Source organism: Peromyscus californicus, unplaced genomic scaffold (genome assembly GCF_007827085.1).
Source record: "Peromyscus californicus insignis strain IS unplaced genomic scaffold, ASM782708v3 Scaffold_3__1_contigs__length_106647218, whole genome shotgun sequence".
NCBI classification, from domain to species: Eukaryota; Metazoa; Chordata; class Mammalia; order Rodentia; family Cricetidae; genus Peromyscus; species Peromyscus californicus.
In genome coordinates this window covers 55,222,591-55,243,286 of record NW_026294551.1, presented here as the reverse complement: position 1 = coordinate 55,243,286, position 20,696 = coordinate 55,222,591, and the positions used below count along the sequence as shown (strand labels likewise).

The 20,696-nt window shown below is 49.4% G+C and overlaps 1 protein-coding gene across 6 annotated transcripts in view; it reads left to right on the top strand.

Annotated features, from left to right (window-relative positions):
* Gas7 (growth arrest specific 7) overlaps positions 1-20,696 on the top strand; it is a 233,017-nt gene that overhangs the window by 177,411 nt on the left and 34,910 nt on the right. For 3 of the 6 annotated variants that reach the window (XM_052756809.1, XM_052756810.1, XM_052756811.1), the window contains exon 4: positions 12,689-12,774. The exons of the other annotated variants lie outside the window; for them this stretch is intronic. In XM_052756809.1, the coding sequence (XP_052612769.1) occupies positions 12,689-12,774 (86 nt within the window). The remainder of the gene's footprint in view (positions 1-12,688; positions 12,775-20,696) is intronic. 6 annotated transcript variants of the gene reach the window in all.

The following is a 20,696-nucleotide window of genomic DNA, read 5'->3' as shown; positions in this document are numbered from 1 at the left end:
CTATCAACCCTCCATCCTCATGTACCATTCCAAGGACAGCAGGGTCTGGTGTATGTCTGCTGTTGTCTTCTGTCCTTGAATTCGAATCCAAGTCTCTTAGGGAAAGAACGAAGGAGTGGCCACTCTATCTCTCTGTCGGGGATCACAAGGTTTTGGGTTGGTTCGTTTGTATGTGGTTCTTGTTTTCCTGGCTCTTTTTCTCATTTAGCTTAGCAGAGGTTGGATTTTACTGTGGCAAGAGAAACAAACACAGGAAGGAACTGGAGGTTGCTTTAGAGCTGGACCGAATCCTTGGGCTCCTGGGGTTGTAGCCTCTTGTCATGGAGACCCTACAGGGCCTGGATCTCAGTGCCTTCTGTGTTGCGTTTGTTTCTGTGAAAGTCGCCAGTGGTAGTGAATTAACCTCTTTAATTTTTTATTATTTGTGTGTGTGTGTGTGTGTGTGTGTGTGTGTGTGTGTGTGTGTGTGTGTGTGTAAAGTGTGAGTGCCAGTGTGTGTACCACCATGTCAGAGGTCAGAAGTCAAAGGACTTTGAGAGGTTGATTCTAATCTTCAACTGTGACATCCAAGGATCGTACTTAGATTGTCAGGCTTATCCAGTAAGTGCATTTACCCACTGGTCCATCTTGTCTACCACCTATATCACCACATATGCCACTGTTTCCCACTCCCAGGGAACAGACATCCTAGGGCACTCAGACAAGCATGCACAAAGGAAACAGGCCAGGTGATCCCTGCGCGCTCTAACAAAGCATGAAAGTGGGACAAGGTGACAGTGACTGGGGATCAGAAGACCTCAGTGAAGAAGGACACTTAGGACAAGATTTAGGGACAAGACTTAGGAAAGGTAGCCAGGCGGTGGTGGCATACGCCTTTAATCCCAGCACTCGAAAGGCAGAGGCAGGCAGATCTCTGTGAGTTCAAGGCCAGCCTGGGCTACAGAGTGAGTTCCAGCAAAGGCCAGGAACAACGGGGTCAAAGGTCCCTAAGGCAGGAACAGCCCCAGTCACATGAGTGGGCTTGAGAATAGAAGGGGGGTGGGCTGGCCAGGAGGGAGGTGGGGACAGGGCCTACCAAGCCAGGTGAGCTGAAGAGGAACACACTGAATTTCATGTTGCATGTGGAGGTGGAAAGGAGGGAGGAGCCGATGGGTGAGCAGTACTGACTTCATGAGCAGCTGCCAGGCTGCACTAGCTCTGTGCTTTCTGTTAGTGGTGGCCAAGGTTTCACACAGTGCACGTGAGTGTGAGTGTGTGTGTGCATGTGTGTGTGAAGGGCAGTGAAGAAAACCAGGTCACGTTTCCTGACCACAGACCAGTGACATCCCTCTGGCCCCTCCTGGAGGAAACCATGGAACACTAAACAATGTTGGGAAACCACAGCTTAACCCCACTAAGCTGCACGGGGGGTGGGGGTGGGGAGCTCAGCTTTAATTCCAAGGGCCCTCCTGCCTTCCACAGGGTCTGTCAGAGTAGGGCTGGTTCATTCCTCTCACGATTAACCAAGACAGCCAGGTTCCCAGCTGGGGAGGAGAGATCTAGATATGCACCTGAGTCCTCAGGACACATTCTTCTTTTTAAATGTTGGGTGATATTTATGGTGACTACTGGGCCGGGGAGCTGGCCCACATTGCCTCTTTTCAAGTTACCAGAGTTGGGGAGCCCTATGGATTCAGTGGCTTTACTAGGGCTGCCTGCTGTCAGGCTTTTTAAATGAAAAGCCATTCAGACCACAACCGAGCTCCTGAGAGCCTTTCAGTGACTGCTGGTAACATCAAAGACCCTCTGTGGGCTGGTGTAGCATGCATTGTGGAAGTATTGGTTTGTGGAGAGAGAAACTGTATCAGGCACAGGGGAGGAGCGTGGAGTCAGGAATGGCGTTCTTCGAGTGTCCTGCCTGAGTCACTTACAGGATGAGGGACAGCAGTGAGCAGCACTGTCCGTCCCTGCAGGGGCTTGTGGGGGCCATGAACACAATCTGTGTCTTGTGCCCCATACTGAGGCCGCTGGCCATTTGTGCTCCTCATATGTCTACAGTGCCTGAGAAACTGGAATTTTAACTCGCTTTAATAACTTTAAAAATCTTTTTGGAACAATTTTATGCTTACAAACAAGTAGAAAAAAAAATAACACACAAAGTTCCTGTCCAGCCTTTCTTTTCCAATTAATCTTTGGGGAAGAGGATGGTAGCACTGGGGACAGGACCCAGGGCCTAGGCAAGCTAAGGCAAGCCGCCTACCATTGAGCTTCAGTCTAAGGCTGCCCAGGAGATCCTCCGTCCAGTTTCCCTGTGATTGTACACCACACCCAGAGTCCATTTGTCAGAACCAGGAAGTGAGCCTCACGTGCTACTCTCAAGTAAACGCCAGACTTTATTTGGACTTGGTAAGTTTTCCACGGATGCACTTTTTCTAGTCTAGGATGCTGCCCTGAAGCTTGTATTTAAATTAGGTTTGTTAAAAAGCCACCTGCAGCCAATGGATGGTGCATCCAACAGAACAAAGGTACCCAGGGAGCTCCTACCTGAGCCTCTGGGCCTGGGGTGTGCCCTCAACTGGCGTTTTGTTTTGGTTTTTTGTTTTTTGCTTTTTGGGTTTTTTTTTTTTTTTTTGTATTGCTTTGTTTTTTGTTGTTGATGTTTTGTTTTGTTTTAAAGATGGAGACACTTATTATTTACCGAGGCTGTTGCCTTGGTTGGGTGTAGGGGAGGGTGTTTGGAAAAACAAGGTTTAGGACTAGAATTTGCCAGCTTTAGGCATTGGGCTAAGTTAGGGGTCATTCTTAGCCCAAGGGTCATACCCAAGGGTTCTGGGTACAGGGAAGAGGTCCAGGATTTGGGAGGAGCCTGAGAAGTGAGCCTGGAGAGTATGCAGCAGACAGCTATGTCTCCCTGAGCAGAGATTTGCTGCGGCTCCAAGCCACGCCCTCACGCTTGGCCCTAAACCAGGAAGCCGTGGATGCCTTGCCTTCATCACTCAGGGGCAGGACTCTCTGACACTGCAGATTAGCAAGAGGTCAAGCTGAAAGCCTGCTCCCCAACCTAAATCAGACCTCTCTGCTGCCATCAGGTGAGGAGGGAGCGGTGTTCCCTCTTGGAAAGGGGCTGCACTCCTTTAGAACCTGTGATCCTGGTGGATAAGCCTCCAGGGAGTCTGAAGAAGCTGATCCCACCATGTTGTCCTAGGCTTTCCCCCAATCACAGCCACGGGAGAAAATGCACTGTGAACTTTATCTCTGGGAGCACAGTCTACATCCTAGACAGCCAAAACAGATAGTAAGGACCAACTGGCCAGACAGACGTTTCTGGAACAAAATGTTATTCTTGTAAAAACTACTCCCCTGAATGGCCTGGTGAAGACTGAATTCTCTGAAGAAGTTGAGTTGGAAGAGGCACCTGCAAGGCATGCTGGGGCATGCTGGGGCTGAAAAGTGCAGAGCTATGCCCGCTTACAATCAGATGCTGACAACAGAACCCATTCTAGTGTTCTCCTGCTGCTACAGCTGTGGTTCTCAAAATGAATTCCATAGGAGTCTGTATCATTGTCCTAGATGAATCTGTATGTGAGTCTGTATATGAGTAAGTGAGGTGAGTGTGTGTGTGTGTGTGTGTGTTTGCGTGCACGCACGTGTGTGCTGGACACTTCTGCCCATGATATCCATAGCGCACATAAGAACATATAAAGAATACTCTCAAAAACAGTGTTCTATTACAGCCAGGGTAACACCACAGTGCCTCACTGTGTTTAATGTAGAGGTGAGTGGATGGATGGATGGACAGATGGATGTATATATGGGTAGACTGATGGATAGATGAGTGGATGGATAGATGGATGATGAGTGGATGGATGGATGGATGGATGGATGGATGGATGGATGGATAGATGGATGGTTAGGTAGATAAGTGGATAGATGGGTGGGTGGATGGCTAAGTGGATGAATGGGTGGATGAATGGGTGGAAGGATGGATAGATGAATGATGGATAGATAGATGGATGGTTAGGTAGGTAAGTGGATGAATGGACGGACGGATGGATGGATGGATGGATGGATGGAGGGATAGATGGATGGATGGATGGATGGATGGATGGATATAAGGGAGGGAAGACAGGAAGAAGAGTAGATAGGCAGATTTCCAGAATAATGAGCCCCAGAGCTCCCAGGTTTCTTAACCAGAACAGGGGATAAATTACTACACTCATTCCATAGAGATGAAAAGTCAGGCCAGAGCCTAAGGAAGGAGCTGCGTGAGGGTGTCCAGGGCTACTCCTCTGTTCTTTTGTTTTCTTAGGCAACAGAAACCTGGAAGCTGGGGCTTGGGAAGGAACTTTTTATAACAGGAATTGGGGCTGAGAAGAGAATGCAGAGCTCCTGGGAGGGTGAATTCCGAGAAGCAGAGGCTGCTGGCTTTGTTATTCCAGTCTCTCCATGTTTTTCTATCCCTCTCTCCCTGTGCCGTCGTCTCCCCCCCCACACCCCCCCCCCACCCCCGCTAACCCCCTTCTCCTTTTTATCTAAGCATCTCTCTCCCCTTCTCACTATTCATCTCTCAAGCCCTCTGTCTGACGGGCCAGGGGCGTGAGGGAAGTCAATGTGTGGGTGCCTGTGTTTGCACTTACTTTTGAAGTTTCTTCAGTTACCACCCAGTTGGAGCTTTTCACTCCCCTTTCTAAGTCATAGAAACCCCTGAGTTTGGCGTTTTATGCTTTTTCTCATATCCCCACCCTGTTCTATGCTCTTTATGGCTGAGTAATCCTTGATCAATTTTACTTCCCTCTCAGAGGCTGGAGGCCTTGGAAGTCCCCACTTGGGCTTTGTTTATCCTGTGGCCAGAGCTGGTGAACTAAGAGTCCAGAGGGTGGGGATGCTCACGGGAAAGGGCCCAGGGTCCCCTGGGCTTCAGCTGTTCTCATTTTCACTGGTAGGCTTTCTGAACACGCCTGCCTGGAGTAGAGAGACACGGAACACAACAGGGTCAGGAGAGAACCGCTGTGTGGGGAGAAACGGTTGAACGGAAAATTTGTTTTTCTTCCCAGTAATTGTTTTGACATGAGCAGTAAGTAGCCAACAGCTGACAAACTAGAATTGAAGAAAGAACAAGAGGTTGGATTAAAGGCAGAATGCCTGGGCATTAGCTGGCTTCTGGCAGGGCTGGGAGCCAGGGAAGCCAGGGGAGCCAGGGGAGCCAGGGCTAGGTGACAGGATGCAGCTCATAGAATGTGCCTAGTGATTTCTGGGAAGGGAGTGAGTGGGGGTCAGGACAGCCTCTGTCCTCAAAGAGCTGGGGAACAGCCTGGGCTAATAGGGACCCGATGATATCAAAGATAGTGGCATCACTACCTGCTCAGAGAAAACATGTTTTATTTTATTACCAGACTGAGCTGTGGTTTGTCTCTGGGGTATAAAGGGTCAGAGTGTACAGGCTGAGAGACCTGCCACGTGTTTCTCAGTCTTGGGATAACTTGTGGCTGGCTGTTTCCTTAGAGCTTTAACAAGTTTAGCTCATAAAACCATCTGGGCCTGGTGCCTTTTAGTGGATGTGCACTTTTCCAAAGGTCTCCTTCTCCTCCTCCCCCTCCCTTATCCCTATCCCTCCTCTTCCTCCCCAATATCTCCCCATTCTCTTCCTCTCCTTCCTCCTTCCTCTTCCCCTTCTTCACCTCCTATTTCAAGTGTTCTTGAAGTCATTTTGATCATTTGAATCTTATGGAAGGTTTGGATTTTATTAGTTTATGATTAGGAATCGTGCTCTTGCATTAAAATAATAATTTTTAAAAAAACTCTCTTGCCTGTATTTGTTGTGCTTAAGTATCCTAATTCTCAGCATTTGTGGTTAGCCCCAAATGAAGCTACTTCATCTCCTTTTCTTATTGTTATGATTCCTACCCCACCCTAAACACACATGTGCACGTGCCTATACACACAACGACAAACACGTGGGAGGAGGGAGAAAGAGAGAGCACCAGCTTGGGTTGCCGACGTCCTTCCCATCTCCTAACATTAATTCCCTTCCCTGGTCCTGCCTCCCGTTTTCCTCGGTTTGTTTTGGAGGTCATTTAATTTTTTTTTCCCTCCCAGTTCTTCAGAGAGAATGTTTAGTCCACTTAATTTTGTTGCTTTGGGCTCAGTAATAGAATAATTAAGGCTATGAATTCTCCTGAAACTATAATGCAGGCTTTATCCATTCATTTTAACCTATTCTTCCTTACTCTTTTCTAAATAATGTGTAATTATGTTCTTAAGTTCTCTTTTAGCCTGACAGTCCTTAAGAGGGCATTTTCTTAAGTTTCCAGCTATTTAGAAGTTCGGTGGTTGGAAGCCCTGTGTGTTTATTTTTCATTATTAATATCTACTTTTATTGTGTCCTGGTCAAAGAATGTGTCCTGGATTATTTATACCAGCTGCTGTGCACTGCCAGTTTATTTGTGGCTTAAGCGCGATTAACTTTTCAAATGCCCCATGGCTTCTTGGCAAATGCTATCCTCTTTGTTTATAGGGTAGGATGTTTTATACATGTCTCTCGCTCAGTCCTGTAAATTACATTACTCAGATCTCATTTGTCCGTTTGCCTATTAATCAGTCCCAGAGCCCGAGCATGTGCCAGGGTTTCTACCTCCATCTTACACTTTGAGGCATTTCTTTTTGAGGCATGGTGTTCCCTATGCAGATTGTTCACCTTGCAGTCCCCGTTTTAAACTCCCCCTCACACACACACACACACACACACACACACACACACACACACACACACACACGCCTGCCCAGACTTCTTCAGGAGTCTAGAGCTGACCTTACAAATCAGGGAGAAACCCAACTTTCCAGAGGCTGTTGAGCATCGCCCTGCTTGCCAATGGCTCTGGATTGTTTAGGGCAAGCAATAGAAGGTGGGTTGCATCCCCCCAGCATGAAAAGGTTCTACCTAGAATTGTCTTTGCCAACTCACTGCCCATGGTTTGCTTCAGTCCTGGCCACTCTCCATTCCAGATTTGGTGTCCCTCAGCCAAAATGCTTTGGGACCAGAAATGTTTCCAAACATTTGGGAATATCCACCAATACATAAGGAGACATTTGGGGGATGGGATCCAAGTGTAAACAGAAAACCCACAGGTAATTTTACACACAATAGTTTAAACCTTGTTTCATGGCACAGAATTTTCCACTCATGATGTCATCTTAAGAACTCTAAACCTTTGGGGTTCTGAGCTGTGCCTCACTGCTTTTCGTGCCACTGAGGCAGAAGACCTAACAGAAACAATGTGGCTAGGAAGGGCTGACTTTGGCTCACCATTCCAGAGGGTGCGGTCTCTCATGGCAGGTTAGCGTGGTGGAGCTCATGGCTGAGAGAGCCAGCTGTTGGGATCCCTCACATCTGTAGCTGGAAGCAGAGGGAGTGAGCTAGAAATGCAGCTAGCTGGCAACCCTAAAGCTCTGTGCACCCCCTGCTCCCCAGGGAGTCTGCGTCTGCCAGCTAGGCCTCCTGTCCCAAAGGCTTCATGGCCTCCCAGAGCAGTGTTTCCCCGCTAAGAACCAGGGTTCAAATGCATGAACCTGTGGGGGCAGTTTACACGCAAATGGGATGCCCTGCCTATAGTAAGTACTGGTGACTTTTGGATGTGTTCTCCTCTGCTTCCTGCTTGCAGAACTTCTGGAAGAATTGTGAATTGGACATTAGTTCCTATGCCCACCTATTATTTCTATGTGCGTGTTTGTATCCATTGGCAGTCTTGCCCAGCCTGGAGCATAAGGGCAGTTTAACTCTCCAGTTTCCAGAGATGGTGCAAGCTGGTGGTTCTCAGGGGCTAAAACCCAGCAAAAACAGCAACCTCTTCTCCTCCTCCTTTTAAAGTTGTGTATTTCCTTGCATGCACACATGTGCATCACATGTGTGCAGTCCCCACAGAGGCCAGAAGAGGGTGTCAGATCCTTGGAACCGGAAGTGAGCCTACATGTGGATGTCAGGAAATGAACCCAGGTCCTCTGCAAGAGCACCAAGTGCCTTAACCTCTGAGCCACCTCTCCACTTTCCCCCCTTCCTTTTAAAGAAAGTCCTCTGTAGAAGAGGCAGGTCTCTTTCCTGCTCATCACCTCCTTGGGGGTACACTTACTAAGCAGATTTGGAGACTATGTGGAATCACACCCATTTTCTTGGCACTGAAGAGAAATGGTTTCCTAAACTCAGGTAGTTGGGGGAGAGTGTGGGTCCCAGTGTGAACCCCTAAGGTCAGGAGTGGGAAGCAAAGCTGAGGCTTGAAGTGGACAGTGACAAGTATGTTTAGCCACAGCGATGAGAAGACATGACAGTCAGGGCTTCCCCTGCCCCATGAAAGGGGCTCATCATTACACAGTGGGGACATAAGTGAGTATTCCCCAAGAAGCACATTCTAGAGGGGTGGGACTTTAAAGCCGTGTGTGTGTGTGTGTGTGTGTGTGTGTGTGTGTGTGTGTGTATGTATGTTATGTATGTGTGTGTGGCTGTGTGTATGTGTGTGTGTGGTGTGTGGTGTGTGAGTGGTGTGTGTGTGTGGTATGTGTGTGTGTGTGAGTGGTGTGTGGTGTGTACGTATGTGTGCACACACACAGGTGTTCTTCTAAGGATTGAACCCTGACCCTTGTATTTGCTAGAGACATTCTACCACCAAGCCGCATCCCCAGTCCTTTTATATTTTTATTTTTGCTTTTGTTTTGCTTTGTTGACATAGGGTCTCACTATATAGCCCTGGCTGGCCTAGAATTCACTGTGTAGACCAGGCTGGCCTTGAACTCACAGAGATCCACCTGCCTCTACCTCCCAGGGTCTGGGATTAAAGGCGTGCGCTATCACCACGCCTGGCCCTTTCTATTTTTTATCTTGAGACAGCATCTCACTAAGTTGCCCAGGATGGTCCAGAACTCACTTCCATCTTGACCTCCGGCACCCTGGAATGGCGGGTGTGAGCCATCAGGCCCTGTTGTTTTTGTTTTAGGAAAACTGAGGCTCAAGAATCCATGTGGTTGATCACCATTTATTAATTACAAGAGCCAAATCTCATGACAGCTAATCCATTCCATCCTCTTTCGATTACCCAGGCTGAACATCCCATTCCCCCAAATCCAAAATCTAATTAAAAAAAATTTAACTCCTTTATTGACACTTTGGGAGTTTCACACCATGCACTCCAATTCTGGTCATATCCCGGTCCCCCCATAACCTCCCCTCACCCCTGCCTTACCCCCCCCCACAAAAGAAAACAAAACAAAGTAAGAAGCCAGCAAACAAAAGCAAAAAAAAAAAAAAAACCACCCCCCAAAACAAAAACAAAAACAACAACAACAACAACAAAAATCTCTTTGCTTCTCCTCTTTCCTGCCTCTCCAACACATCTTCCTTCGTCCTGGTGGCATTGGAGGCTTCGGTGTGTCACACAGTACACCCCTTTGTCCCATCAGCTTTACTGGCAAATGTTCATTGCGATGAGTTACTGGTCTCTTTCAAGGCCTCTGGTTTCTGGTACACCATCCTCACTGGATCCTCACCAGAATTCCTCTGGGATATCCTGTGGCTCCCATGAGTCTTGGAGATCCTGTGGTTATCATTCCACAGGACCAGTCCTCTCATGCGCTCCAGCAGGTCCTAGATGGGGTGGATGCTAGGATGAGCAGACCCAAAGCCCGGCTGTGGGCCTGGATGGTAATCAAGCTGGTCAGTCTGGGCCATTGGGGCCACCTGCCTTGGGCGAGGGGGTGGAGTCAGCTCCCCTACATGCATGCCCTCAGAGTCAGTTCAGCCTCACCTCTAGTGAGGGGTGGGGGCCTTCTCTTTCAAGTACGGGGCCAGCTCTCTTGCTGTAGTGTCCAGCGAGAGGCAAGGCCAGCTTTCCCAGGGCCACCGAAGGGCAGGGCCAGCTCAGCATGGCCCTCTGATTTGACACAGGCCACAGACATCAACACAGACCTCAGCTGAAGCTGGACCACGGACCCAGACATGGCCCTCAGCAGCAGCTTGGGCCTGGATGACATCCAGGCTTTGGGTGGAAAGAATGGCCACTCAGGTGGGGATGGTTCTAGCGTCCACATGGCCACCGGACACAACCAAAGCTTCAGGTTGCTGCCCCAACCCTGGGTCTCTATGTGACCTTTGGTGGTCATACAGGACCTGGACTTCAGCACAGACCCCAGCTACAGTAGGACCATGGACCCCAACATGGTCCCTGGCAGCAGCTGGGTCTGAATGTCACCACTGCCCCAGCGGCAGTGTGGCCCTAAGACACCAACAGGGCCTCAATCTCGAGTGTCTTTACAGCCTACGATGGTAACAGGAGCATTGGACATCAGCACAGACCCTAGCTGCAGTAGGGCCACGGATGCTGACATGGCCCTCATGTGCAGCTCTGGTGGATGTCACCATGATATTGAATAGCAGCGCAGATCACTCAGTTCTGCATGCATCCTAACCCTTGGACACCAACCTGGACTCGGGGGGCTGATCTGACCCTAGGCATCCAAATGGCACTCAGGGGCAACTGGAGCCACATACATCAATCTGGACCCTGACCACTATAGGGCCGTAGACCCAAACACAGCCCTTGGTAGCAGCCTGGGCCCAAATGACACCATGGCCCCAGGTGGCAGCAGAGGCCACCCATATCTGTATGGCCCCTGCTATGGCATGGCCCCCAGGCTCCAATCACGCTGCAGACTCCGGCCCTAATGGCAACCTGGGCCACAGACTTCAACACAGACCCCAGCTGCAGCTGGACTACAGACCCAGACATGACCTCAGGAAGCAACTTGGCCTGGTCGACATCCTAGCTCCCAGCGGTAGCCCAGCCACTCAGATCAAGATGGCTCTGGCAGCAGCATGGCCCCTGGACACCAACAAGGCCACAGGTTGCAGCCCAGACCCCAGGCTTCATGTGGCCTTTGGTGGGAACATGGGCCATGGACATCCCCAGAGACTTTGGCTTCAGTAAGACCATCAACCTAGACATGGTCCTCGGCAGCAGCCTGGATGTGGTTGTCACCACGACCCCAGGTGGCGGTAAAGACCACCCAGATTGACACAGCCCCAGCGTCAGCATGGCCCTCGGACCCAAACATGGCCCCAGCCCACTGGAGTCAGCATGGCACTGGACAGCAACAGGAACCATGGACATCAACACGGACCCTGGCTTCTGTAGGACCAGGAACCCAGACATGGCCCTTAGCAGCAGCCCAGCCTGGACATCACCATGGCCCCAGATGGCAAGCAGGCCTCCAACATCTGCCCACTCCTTGCCGTCTTCATTTCTTCCTTTCTACGTCTTTCCACGGCTCATGAACCATTCCACTTCTCTCTCTCTCTCTCTCTCTCTCTCTCTCTCTCTCTCTCTCTCTCTCTCTCTCTCCCACTTCACCACTTATTTCCTTATCATAAGACCCACATGCCAGGAGCCATAGGTGCCAGGAGGGCCTTGAGGACCCCGGCTGGCTAGTCCCTGTCTGAGCCCCAAATCTAAAATTTTTGAACACTAACATCCCTACAAGCACTGGCAGCGTGTATTAGTTAGTCTCTCACTGCTGTGACAAAACCCCGTGGCAAAGCAACTTAAGGGGCTAAAGACAGCTTCCTAGGGAAGGTGCTTGCTGTACAAGCGTGAGAAACTGAGTTTCATTCCCACATAAAAAAGCCGGATGTGGTCACATGTGTCCGTAACCCCAGCACTGGGGAGGCAGAGGCAAGCAGATCTCTGGGACTTGATGGTCATCAGCCTAGCCCAAGGGATGAGCCCCAGGTCCTGATGAGAGAGACCCTGTCTCAAATAACAAGGCTCCTGAGAAGCAACATCAGAGGTTGACCTGGGAAACACACACAACACACACACACACACACACACACACACACACACACACACACACACACACACACACAAAATGAGAAAGGAAGAGTTTATTTTGGCTCATTATTTGGGAGGATGCAGTCCGTCATGACTGGGAAGGCCTGGTGAGGGCGTGTAGACAGCTGGTCCCATTGCATCTGTCATTAGAGAGAGAGTTGAAAGCCAGTCTACTCACTAGGTTCTTCAGGACCCCATCTAAGCATGCTTAGACTTCACTTTCTTCAGTTAAACCTCCCTGGAAGCACCTTTACAGTCATACCCAAAGGTGCATGTCCTCGTAACTCCAAATCCAGTCAAGATGAAGGGGTTTCAGAGCTAGACTCTTTAGATGGGTGCTACATATACCTGGTGCAACATTTCCAAGTCCTAAAACGTCTAAAATCTGAAATATTTTTGATCCCATTTTTTGAAAAAGAATGTTCACCCTTACTTGTGTGATAGCATTCAGAGACTGAGGGTGGAAAAGTCCCCAGAGAGAGGAAGAAGATTCAGGGCCGTGATGGGGGAGCCACCTGACTCAGGAGAAAGAGACAGGACCCCTTGTCAGCACCTGTGGTGGCAGCTGGGCTCTGGTGACCTCGGCTTCTGCTGATCACGCTCCTGAGAACAAAGTCGGTCGGTCCCCTGAGAGTTCAGGACACTGGCTGCCAGGAATCGGAGCTTTCCACTCTTTCCTAGCTCCTAGCTGCAGATCAGATTCCAGTAGCTAGGCCCTGCCCCATGAGACCTCCTGCAACCCCGGGATGAGGTGGGAGAGAGAGGGCTGCTGTGGCCGGAAGTCGAGGGTGCCTGTCTGTGGCCCCGGCAGCATCTGAGCTGTGTCTCTGTCCCCACAGTGAATGGATACCACGCATCAGGGACCCCGGCGCACCCTCCAGAGACTGCCCACATGAGTCTCCGAAAATCCACCGGTGATTCCCAGGTAAGGGGCTGCCAAGGGAGGTAGGGGCAGCTGAGTGTCTAGCTTAGGAAGGATACATTTGGGAGTCAGGGAGTACGGCCCTTTTCTGCCCTTAGTGGAAAGTATCCCTGGGGTGCCCTGACAGTTCTTGTTGAAGGATGGGTTGCAGAATTGCAGTTCATTGGTTTTCTAAAAATCAAGGGAAATTTGGGACAGGAGGTAATGGATTATAATTGTCAGGGCAGAGAGATCCACTCTGTTTCCCACAAATCCAATAGAGTCCAGTTTTCCTGTCAAGTTAGCAGTATGAGCCAGCCAGGCCATTGTCCATTAGTCCTCTGCTGTGCCCATCCTCAGTCACCCAGAATGGAATTTAGGAAAATGTGACCATCTCATTCACCAGCCCAGCATAAACACGCCTGTAGGATGCAAAGAATTTGCATGTGTCTTTATTTTTGAGTCAGGGTCTTATGTAGCCGAGGATGCCCCCTAGTTTTTGATCCTCCTGTCTCCAAGTCCCAAGTGCTAGGATCACAGGCATGCACCGCCATACCCACCTGGGAATATGTTTTAAGATTCTCAAACTGCTGTCTCATTCGCCATCCAAACTCACACGTGTGACATCATAAGATGGGTATCGACAGCATTCTCAGGAGCATGGGACCACAGAGGAACAAGCTCATGAGATTAAGGGTCATGGTGGACCCAATCAAATATCCTATGATTTCCTTATTTGTAAGAAGCTGCATCTAAGCGGTGGGGGGGGGGGGGGATAGTCTCCTCACAAATTAAGAGTTTCTTAAGGAAACTTCCAAGCCCTGTCCTACTTTCTCAGGAATGGATGTGGCAGCTTACAGGGGGTGATGGTGATGATGGCTGATGGCCATGATGGTAATACTGCTGAGAACAATAGCTGTATGTGCGGTGGCCTCTGCATGGTCACTGAAGGAAAGACCCTGTGCTCTGTGAGTGCCATCAGCTAAGGTGTGACGACAGCCAGCTTCCATGCAGCAAAGGGTGTCGAGTTTGGAAGCTCTCAGGGGGCTTGGAGCCCAGATTCAGAAAACTGTGGCAGAGAACTCTGTGAGGCTGGCCTTTCAAGTCGCCTGCCTCTTGGATAGCATCTGATGTGAGCAGGGTGAGCATTCCCAGCCAGCCCCCAGATGCCAATAATGGTGCTGCTACTGGAGACCATGTCTGGCTAGTGGGGATCGAGGCTTCGTTAACAGTACACAGGGCTGTGTCTGACGCCCTCAAATCCCTGCTCACATCACTTGTCATCACTTACCATCAATCAACCCTGACTTTGCGTGTCCTGTTGAGTCACCAAGAGGCTTCTCCATGAGCCGATCAGTGTGGTGGAAGGGAAAACGGCTTGTCATCTGACTTGAGAGTGTTTCTGAAGACACGAGCCTGTCCTGCTGCAGTTGAACCACAATAAAACCATGCTGCTACCCCAGAGTCTTGAGGAAGGACACTGGAAACAGCTCCCCATTCTTCCTTCCCCACTGAGATGTGACTCCCCTGGCCTCCAGAAGTACTGTGAAGCTCCCACTCAACCATTTAAGACATGCGTGCTTCTGGGGCAGCTTAGAATATGGAAGCTAATTTAACAGTGTGCTGTGGGCCTTGGACAGAAGAAATCCTCCTCCTATATCTGTTCTTGGAATATACTCAGAGATTTATATGTATTCATACAAGCATTATTTATACCCCTTCAACACTGGACCCAATCTGACTGTCCAACAACAGGGCATGGTCAAAATGACTTCTTGTGCTGAATATCCAGCCAGTCGGTGATATTACACAGCCCTTAAAAAACCTTCCCCTGAAGAAAATGTAATGACTCGGGAAATGCTTCTAACTTAAATCAAGTGGGAGGGCTGGAGAGATGGCCCGGTGACTAAAAGTGTACTGTTCTTCCAGAGGACCTGAGTTCAATTCCAAGCACCCACAACAGGCAGCTCACCTCAGCCTGTAATTCTTTTTTTTTTGTTTGTTTGTTTGTTTTTTGTTTTGTTTTGTTTTGTTTTCGAGACAGGGTTTCTCTGTGTAGATTTGCGCCTTTCCTGGAACTCACTTGGTAGCCCAGGCTGGCCTCGAACTCACAGAGATCCGCCTGGCTCTGCCTCCCGAGTGCTGGGATTAAAGGCGTGTGCCACCACCACCGCCCGGCTCTCAGCCTGTAATTCTAACAGCTAGAGTTACTAGAGTCTAGCTCCAAGGAATGGCACCCTCCTCTTACCTCCATGAGAACCTGTACTCATGTGTGCATGTGTGTGTGCATCTGTGTGTGCATGTGCATGAGTAAGGGGATACAGGTCTATTTAGAAGAAGGAAAACTGAGCTGAGAGGAAGGAAGGCCAGGTGGTCTGTAATGGCCTAACTGCATCTGAGCCTCAGTTTCTCCGTTGGAGACATTTGATGACATCTTTGATTTTGATTGCTACCACTGGAGATGGGGTGTTGATGCATCTAGTGAGTAGGATGCAAGGAATGTGGCTCACTGTTGTGCAGTGGGCAGGACAGCTCCTTCAGCAAGACACTGCTAGTTTAAAAATACGAATCACATCGAGGTTGCAAGAGCTTGATCAGAGAACATGAATCATTTTTGTTTTGTTTCTACTTTCTTCAGGTTTCCTAAGATCAACACATTTTTACTTCTATAAAAGACAGACATACTTTTTTATTTAAGAGAATGAAATTTGGCTGCTGGAGAGACAGGCCAGATGGCGGCGTGCTTATTGCGCAAGTCTGAAGACCCGAGTCCAATTCCCAGCACCCATAGAAAAGGCAGGCCATGGTGGTGATCTTGTAATCCTAGGGAAGACAGGGTGATCAGTGGGGTTCACTGGCCAGACTGCCTGGCATAGTCGGTGAGCACTAGGGTAATGACAGGCCCTGTCTCAGAGAACAAAGCAGAGAATAATTGGGATTGACCCCTGCCACACCCCATGTATGCTCACGTGTGCGTGTGTGTGTGTGTGTGTGTGTGTGTGTGTGTGTTGGTAAGGGTGTGTGGTGCTGGGTTTCCTGGGAAAGCCATCTCCAAGGCCCAGGCCTGGTAGACAGTGACTGCTACACGCAGGCAGGTTAGCAGAATATTCTTTTTGGATGATAACCCTGAAGTTAAGGCCTCATCAAAGAAATAAAAATAAACAGTGTAGTATACATAGAAAGGGTAAATGTGCACCTACTCCCTGCCTCCCAGAACTGTAAAGTAGATCCTTTAGGATTCTTTTAGGCTATGAAAAGACACTATTTGAACATGGAAGCGACTACTTTTTAATCTGTGTGTGAACCTCTGAAGCTAAGTATCAAAAGAGCTCTAAAGGCTAACTGTAATTAGGTTGAGAGAGTCTCCCTTTAAAGACAGTAGGACCCAGAAGACATTTATGCATACGCAGCATTCTTCAATATACAGGGGGTTTACTCTCCATCCCAGGCTGTCAATCATAACTCACAATTGCTCTTGATGATAACTGAGGACTGGGGACATGGCTCAGTGGCAGAGTACTTACCTACTGTATCCAAGACCCAGGGTTCAGTCTCTAGCATGTGCATACATGTGGACAATATTTGAGATCTGGGTGAATGAAGGGCCACTTGACCATTTGAGAGGCAGAATTTGGGGTCATAATGACCAAGCCCAGATTTGCAAAGTACCTGCTGGCTTCTCTCTCTTTGATCAGGTGAATGAGAAAGAACAGTAGCGGAGAGGGGCAGGCACATCTAATGTCCCTACCATTCTGTGTCATAAATAGGACCCATGGCAGGGTGCTCTCCTGCTTTCTCCATTGCCTACTCTTGTGAGACCTGGGTGGCTGGGCACAGGTGGTGGTGGTCTGGTGCCGCCCAGTGGACAGCTTCAGTACTGCAGTCATCAAGAGCGCTACCTCCTGAGTCCTGGATAAATAAATAGGCACCTTCCTGGTTGGGAAAGAGCCCAGGGGTTAACAGCCTTGCCAACCTCGGTGGGAAGCAAATCCTAGCTTATGCATTCTTTTCCTGCACACCTTTACCTGGGCTTTCTTGTTATCCATCTTTCCACTATTCTGGCTTCATGACTACCCCAGAAGACACAGAAGAAAAGAGGAGAGGGACTCAGGACTGAGGGCATGGGCACCTAACAGGATGCGTTGAAGAATGCAGTTTAAGTGGAGAAAGAGCTGAGCTTCTACATCTCTGCACTCCTTCCCCAGGCCTTTACTTCAGTAATGCATGCCCCATTGCGCGTGTGTAGGTCTTTGCTAGGCTCCGAGGTAGAGAAAGGCTCAGCCCTTAGCTGCGGGAGGACAATGGGTCAACAGATGTGTGGTTTCGTCATCAGTGGTGAGGCAGGAGGAAGTGTGCACGGTGAGAAGCCAGACTCGCGGTGCTGAAGGCGGCAGTAATGGGCTTCTTAAGAAAAGATGCTGGGCTAGAGTGGAAGCCGGCACAAAGGGTTGGTTGACAGAAAGATGGGGGGAGGGAATGGTGTTCCAGACAGAGGGGACAGCATGTAGATGCCTAGAGGCAGGAAGGAGGGTGAAGCTTTCAAAGAACCCATAGAAGCCAAGTATGGGTCATGTGACTTACTAAATCAGCGGGTGTAGGAGGGCAGAAGATGGGGCCAGAGGGGTCTGCATGGACCATCACAAGGAGCCCAGGTTTATGCCAACAGTGTTGGGAACTGAAGAGGCTTTTCCTATCGGAAACCCCTGCCAAAGGCACAGGATCTAGGAGGTCCTTGAGGAGGCGTGTGCTAAAACGACCCTTGGAAGAGGGACTGTTAGCCTGATCGTGAAGCCACTCACAGCTGAGCAAGTAGTGTGTGCTCTTGGTGACGACAGAGTTAGCTGTTCAGGTACAGTCAGGACACTGGGACGTGGAAGTGGCAGTTCGACCAAAATGGAGAAGAGTCAGGCAAGCAATGCACAAACCCGGAGGATCACCCAGTCTCTAGTTCAAGGCTAGCCTGGGCTACAGAGTGAGCTCCGGATCCAGAAAAAAAAAAAATTTACAAAAAGGAGAATTCTTTGGAGTCATGGGCAAAGGACAAAATGCGAAAATATCTACTGTAGGGTTTTGTAAACTTATGAAAGTTGAGGGCCTTCTGTGACAAAGTCCCATGGACCTATCACATCATCGGCAATTAGGCCAGTGTTGGTTCATGAATGGTCTCATCCTGCCTCAACACCTCCACCCTTTACTGGTGGAAAAAGTAAAACTCCTGATTTAGTGCTTAAGAACCCCCAACCATGCGTTTATTTTTCTTGCTACTTTGTAACTGTAACTTTGCTACTGAGCAGTGTCTCCGATCCTAGGACCTATGTCCTAAGAAATATGTCTTTTCTGATGGTCGTGACCCACACACAGGTTGAGAACCTCTGTTCTAAATGCAGGTGTTTCTAATTGTAAATCAAATGGGAAGGATATCAAAGCACCGTTACCACACCCATGAAAACACCAGTCGGATAACATCACCGTATACATCCCACAGTCCAATTCTCTAGTGATCCCTAAAATGCTGTTTTACACCTGCTTTTCTTCCCGGTCCAGGATCCATTTCATGAAAATGTTGGTGACTTTGTCTCTTTAGCCTCTGTCTCTCTCTATCTTTGTCTGTCTGTCTGTCCATCCACCTCTCTCTCTCTCTCAAACACAGCTTTGTTGCGATGCAACTAATTATTATGTAGTTCCATCATTTAAGACGCAGTCTGGGGCTGCAGCTCAGAACGATAGAAGAGAGAGATCAATTCCCAGGCTGGTGAAAGAGAGAGAGGGAGAGAGGAGGGTGGGGCCAGGGGAGCTGGGGGGGCGGGGTGTCAGCAGGCAATTCACCAATTGTTTTTAGTGTGCTCATGGTTGTACATCCTTCATCACAATGAATTTTAGAGAGCGTGCATCCCTCCTAAGCCTCCCCGAAGCCTTGGGCTGTCACTAGCCTACTTTCTGACTCCAGACTGTCTTTTTATGGTGTTTTATCTGCGGGAAGGTCAGCTGTAGGTGGTCCTCAGTGGCTGATGGCTTTCACTCAGGATGTTTTTGATGTCTGTGTTCAGTGTGCTCAACTCTCTTTCCTACAGGTGAACGGTATGCCATGATATGGCCAGGTTCGGCATCTCGCTTGCTTCAACTTCTTTGTCTAGGCCGATGTCCCAGGGTTTTTCTTTCGCCTGCCCTCGCCACTGACTTCTAGTTTATGTTTTGAAAACTCCGGGTCATTGTCTTGTAGGCCGACCTACATTCTTAATCTGTTCGCTTTCTTGTGCTTAGACCCCAAGCTTGGGGTTTGACAGGATCATGGTAGGGGGTGAGCTGCCTGCTGCCTGGGGCGTCACTGGGGAGACACGCTTGAAGGTCTGGGCCCTGCCGGGGAGGCTCTGAGTCACTGTAATAACTACTAGATTTATTTCACTCATTTCCCTTTCTGATTGGTCAGTAGCCTGCAGGGCACTAGTGTGACACTGTGTGACTGTCCAGCCTCCTGACAGTCTTCTCTGTTTTTAGTATCTGTGACAATAACAGTCTAAACCCCTTTGACACTGGGATTTCCAAGCAGTGAACTCTATGTACATTTTCATGGGTGTTCTTCTGGAATGGCATGTTCCCTCTGCCCACTGTGGAGTGAGTCCATTGTGGTCATTATTCCTACTGAGCTCAGGTGCCCGCCCCCACTGTGACCTATGGGGGGGGGTCATCTTTAGACCAGCTCCTTTGCCCTTTCGTTATATCTCCATCCTTATTTGAATTCTCCTGTGTTTGTTGGCACAGTAAGATGCTGTGTTTCTAGGAACCTGCATTCCTCTCCGTGGGGAATTACAAAAGCCACCACTAGAGGGCGACTCTTGTAGGGTTTCTTGCCTCCTAGTCTCTCACACCTCCAGTAACAGCAGCCATATACAGACTGTGTCCAAGGCCCCTTGCCCTCTGGCTGCCCACGACCAATCCTGGACTGCAGTAGGCACACAAGGATGGTGGCAGCATAATGTTGGTCCCTGACAGGGAGACTTGCAAAGAAGAGAATCTAGCCCTGGGGTGGGACAGCTCCTTTCTTGGCAGGTATAGGCTTGGCCAGTGCCTCTGTAGGGACCTTGTCCCGCCTTTTCCTGATGACTGGCACCCAGGGCTCTTGTTGTGCGTCCTCTGCTTGTCTTCTGCCATGGGCACTTTTAATGAATGTCCCAGAGAGGAAATGGTAGCTTGGAAGGGTACAGGCCAGGCCAGGTGGATACATATGGAAGCTATAGTTGGCCATAAGCTTGACATCATCCATAGCCTGTCAGGGTGGCTGAGGAGCTGCTGTAAGCAGAGGTGCCTGGATAAAGTGATTGAAGTGGTCAGGTGCCAGTGAAGTGCCCAGCTGCTCAGGGTGGGCTGCCTAGAGCTGTGTGAGAACCAGTGATGGTGGTCCATTTTACAGATGGGAACCCTGAGGTTCCAAGAAGTCAGTTCCATGGCCTTCATCTCAAAGCTAGTCATGCATGAAATGGATGCTCCTTAAAGTTGTTTTTCAACAAGACCTCCAAGGATGTGAGTTTTCTCTGAAAACTCTTTACCAGCCAGAGCAAGGCAGAGAGGCTGTACATTGGAAGGGTCTGTGGCGAGCTCCATTTGGTCTGGCTTGCTGATGGCTTCCTGAAGCAGGAGCAACCTGCCCACAGGTGCTCACCTTGCCAGGGTCCAGGTTATATCTTGAAGATGGATGAAATCATCTGTCTTCCCTGTGGCTCACTGGTAAAGACCTTCATACTTTTGGACCCATGCCAGCCCCAGAACACATACAGAGTGGTCACCCATGGTGCCTCACGGGTGCTGTTTTTAAGGGCATCGTGGGACCCAAGACAAGTGACATCTCAGAATTCTGTCTAGGGAGCCATGGAGTTGAATCCTGAGCATAACTGCTAAAGTCTCAGGACTGAACATTGTCTCACGTTAAATGTGACTTTTTTTAAAGCTGG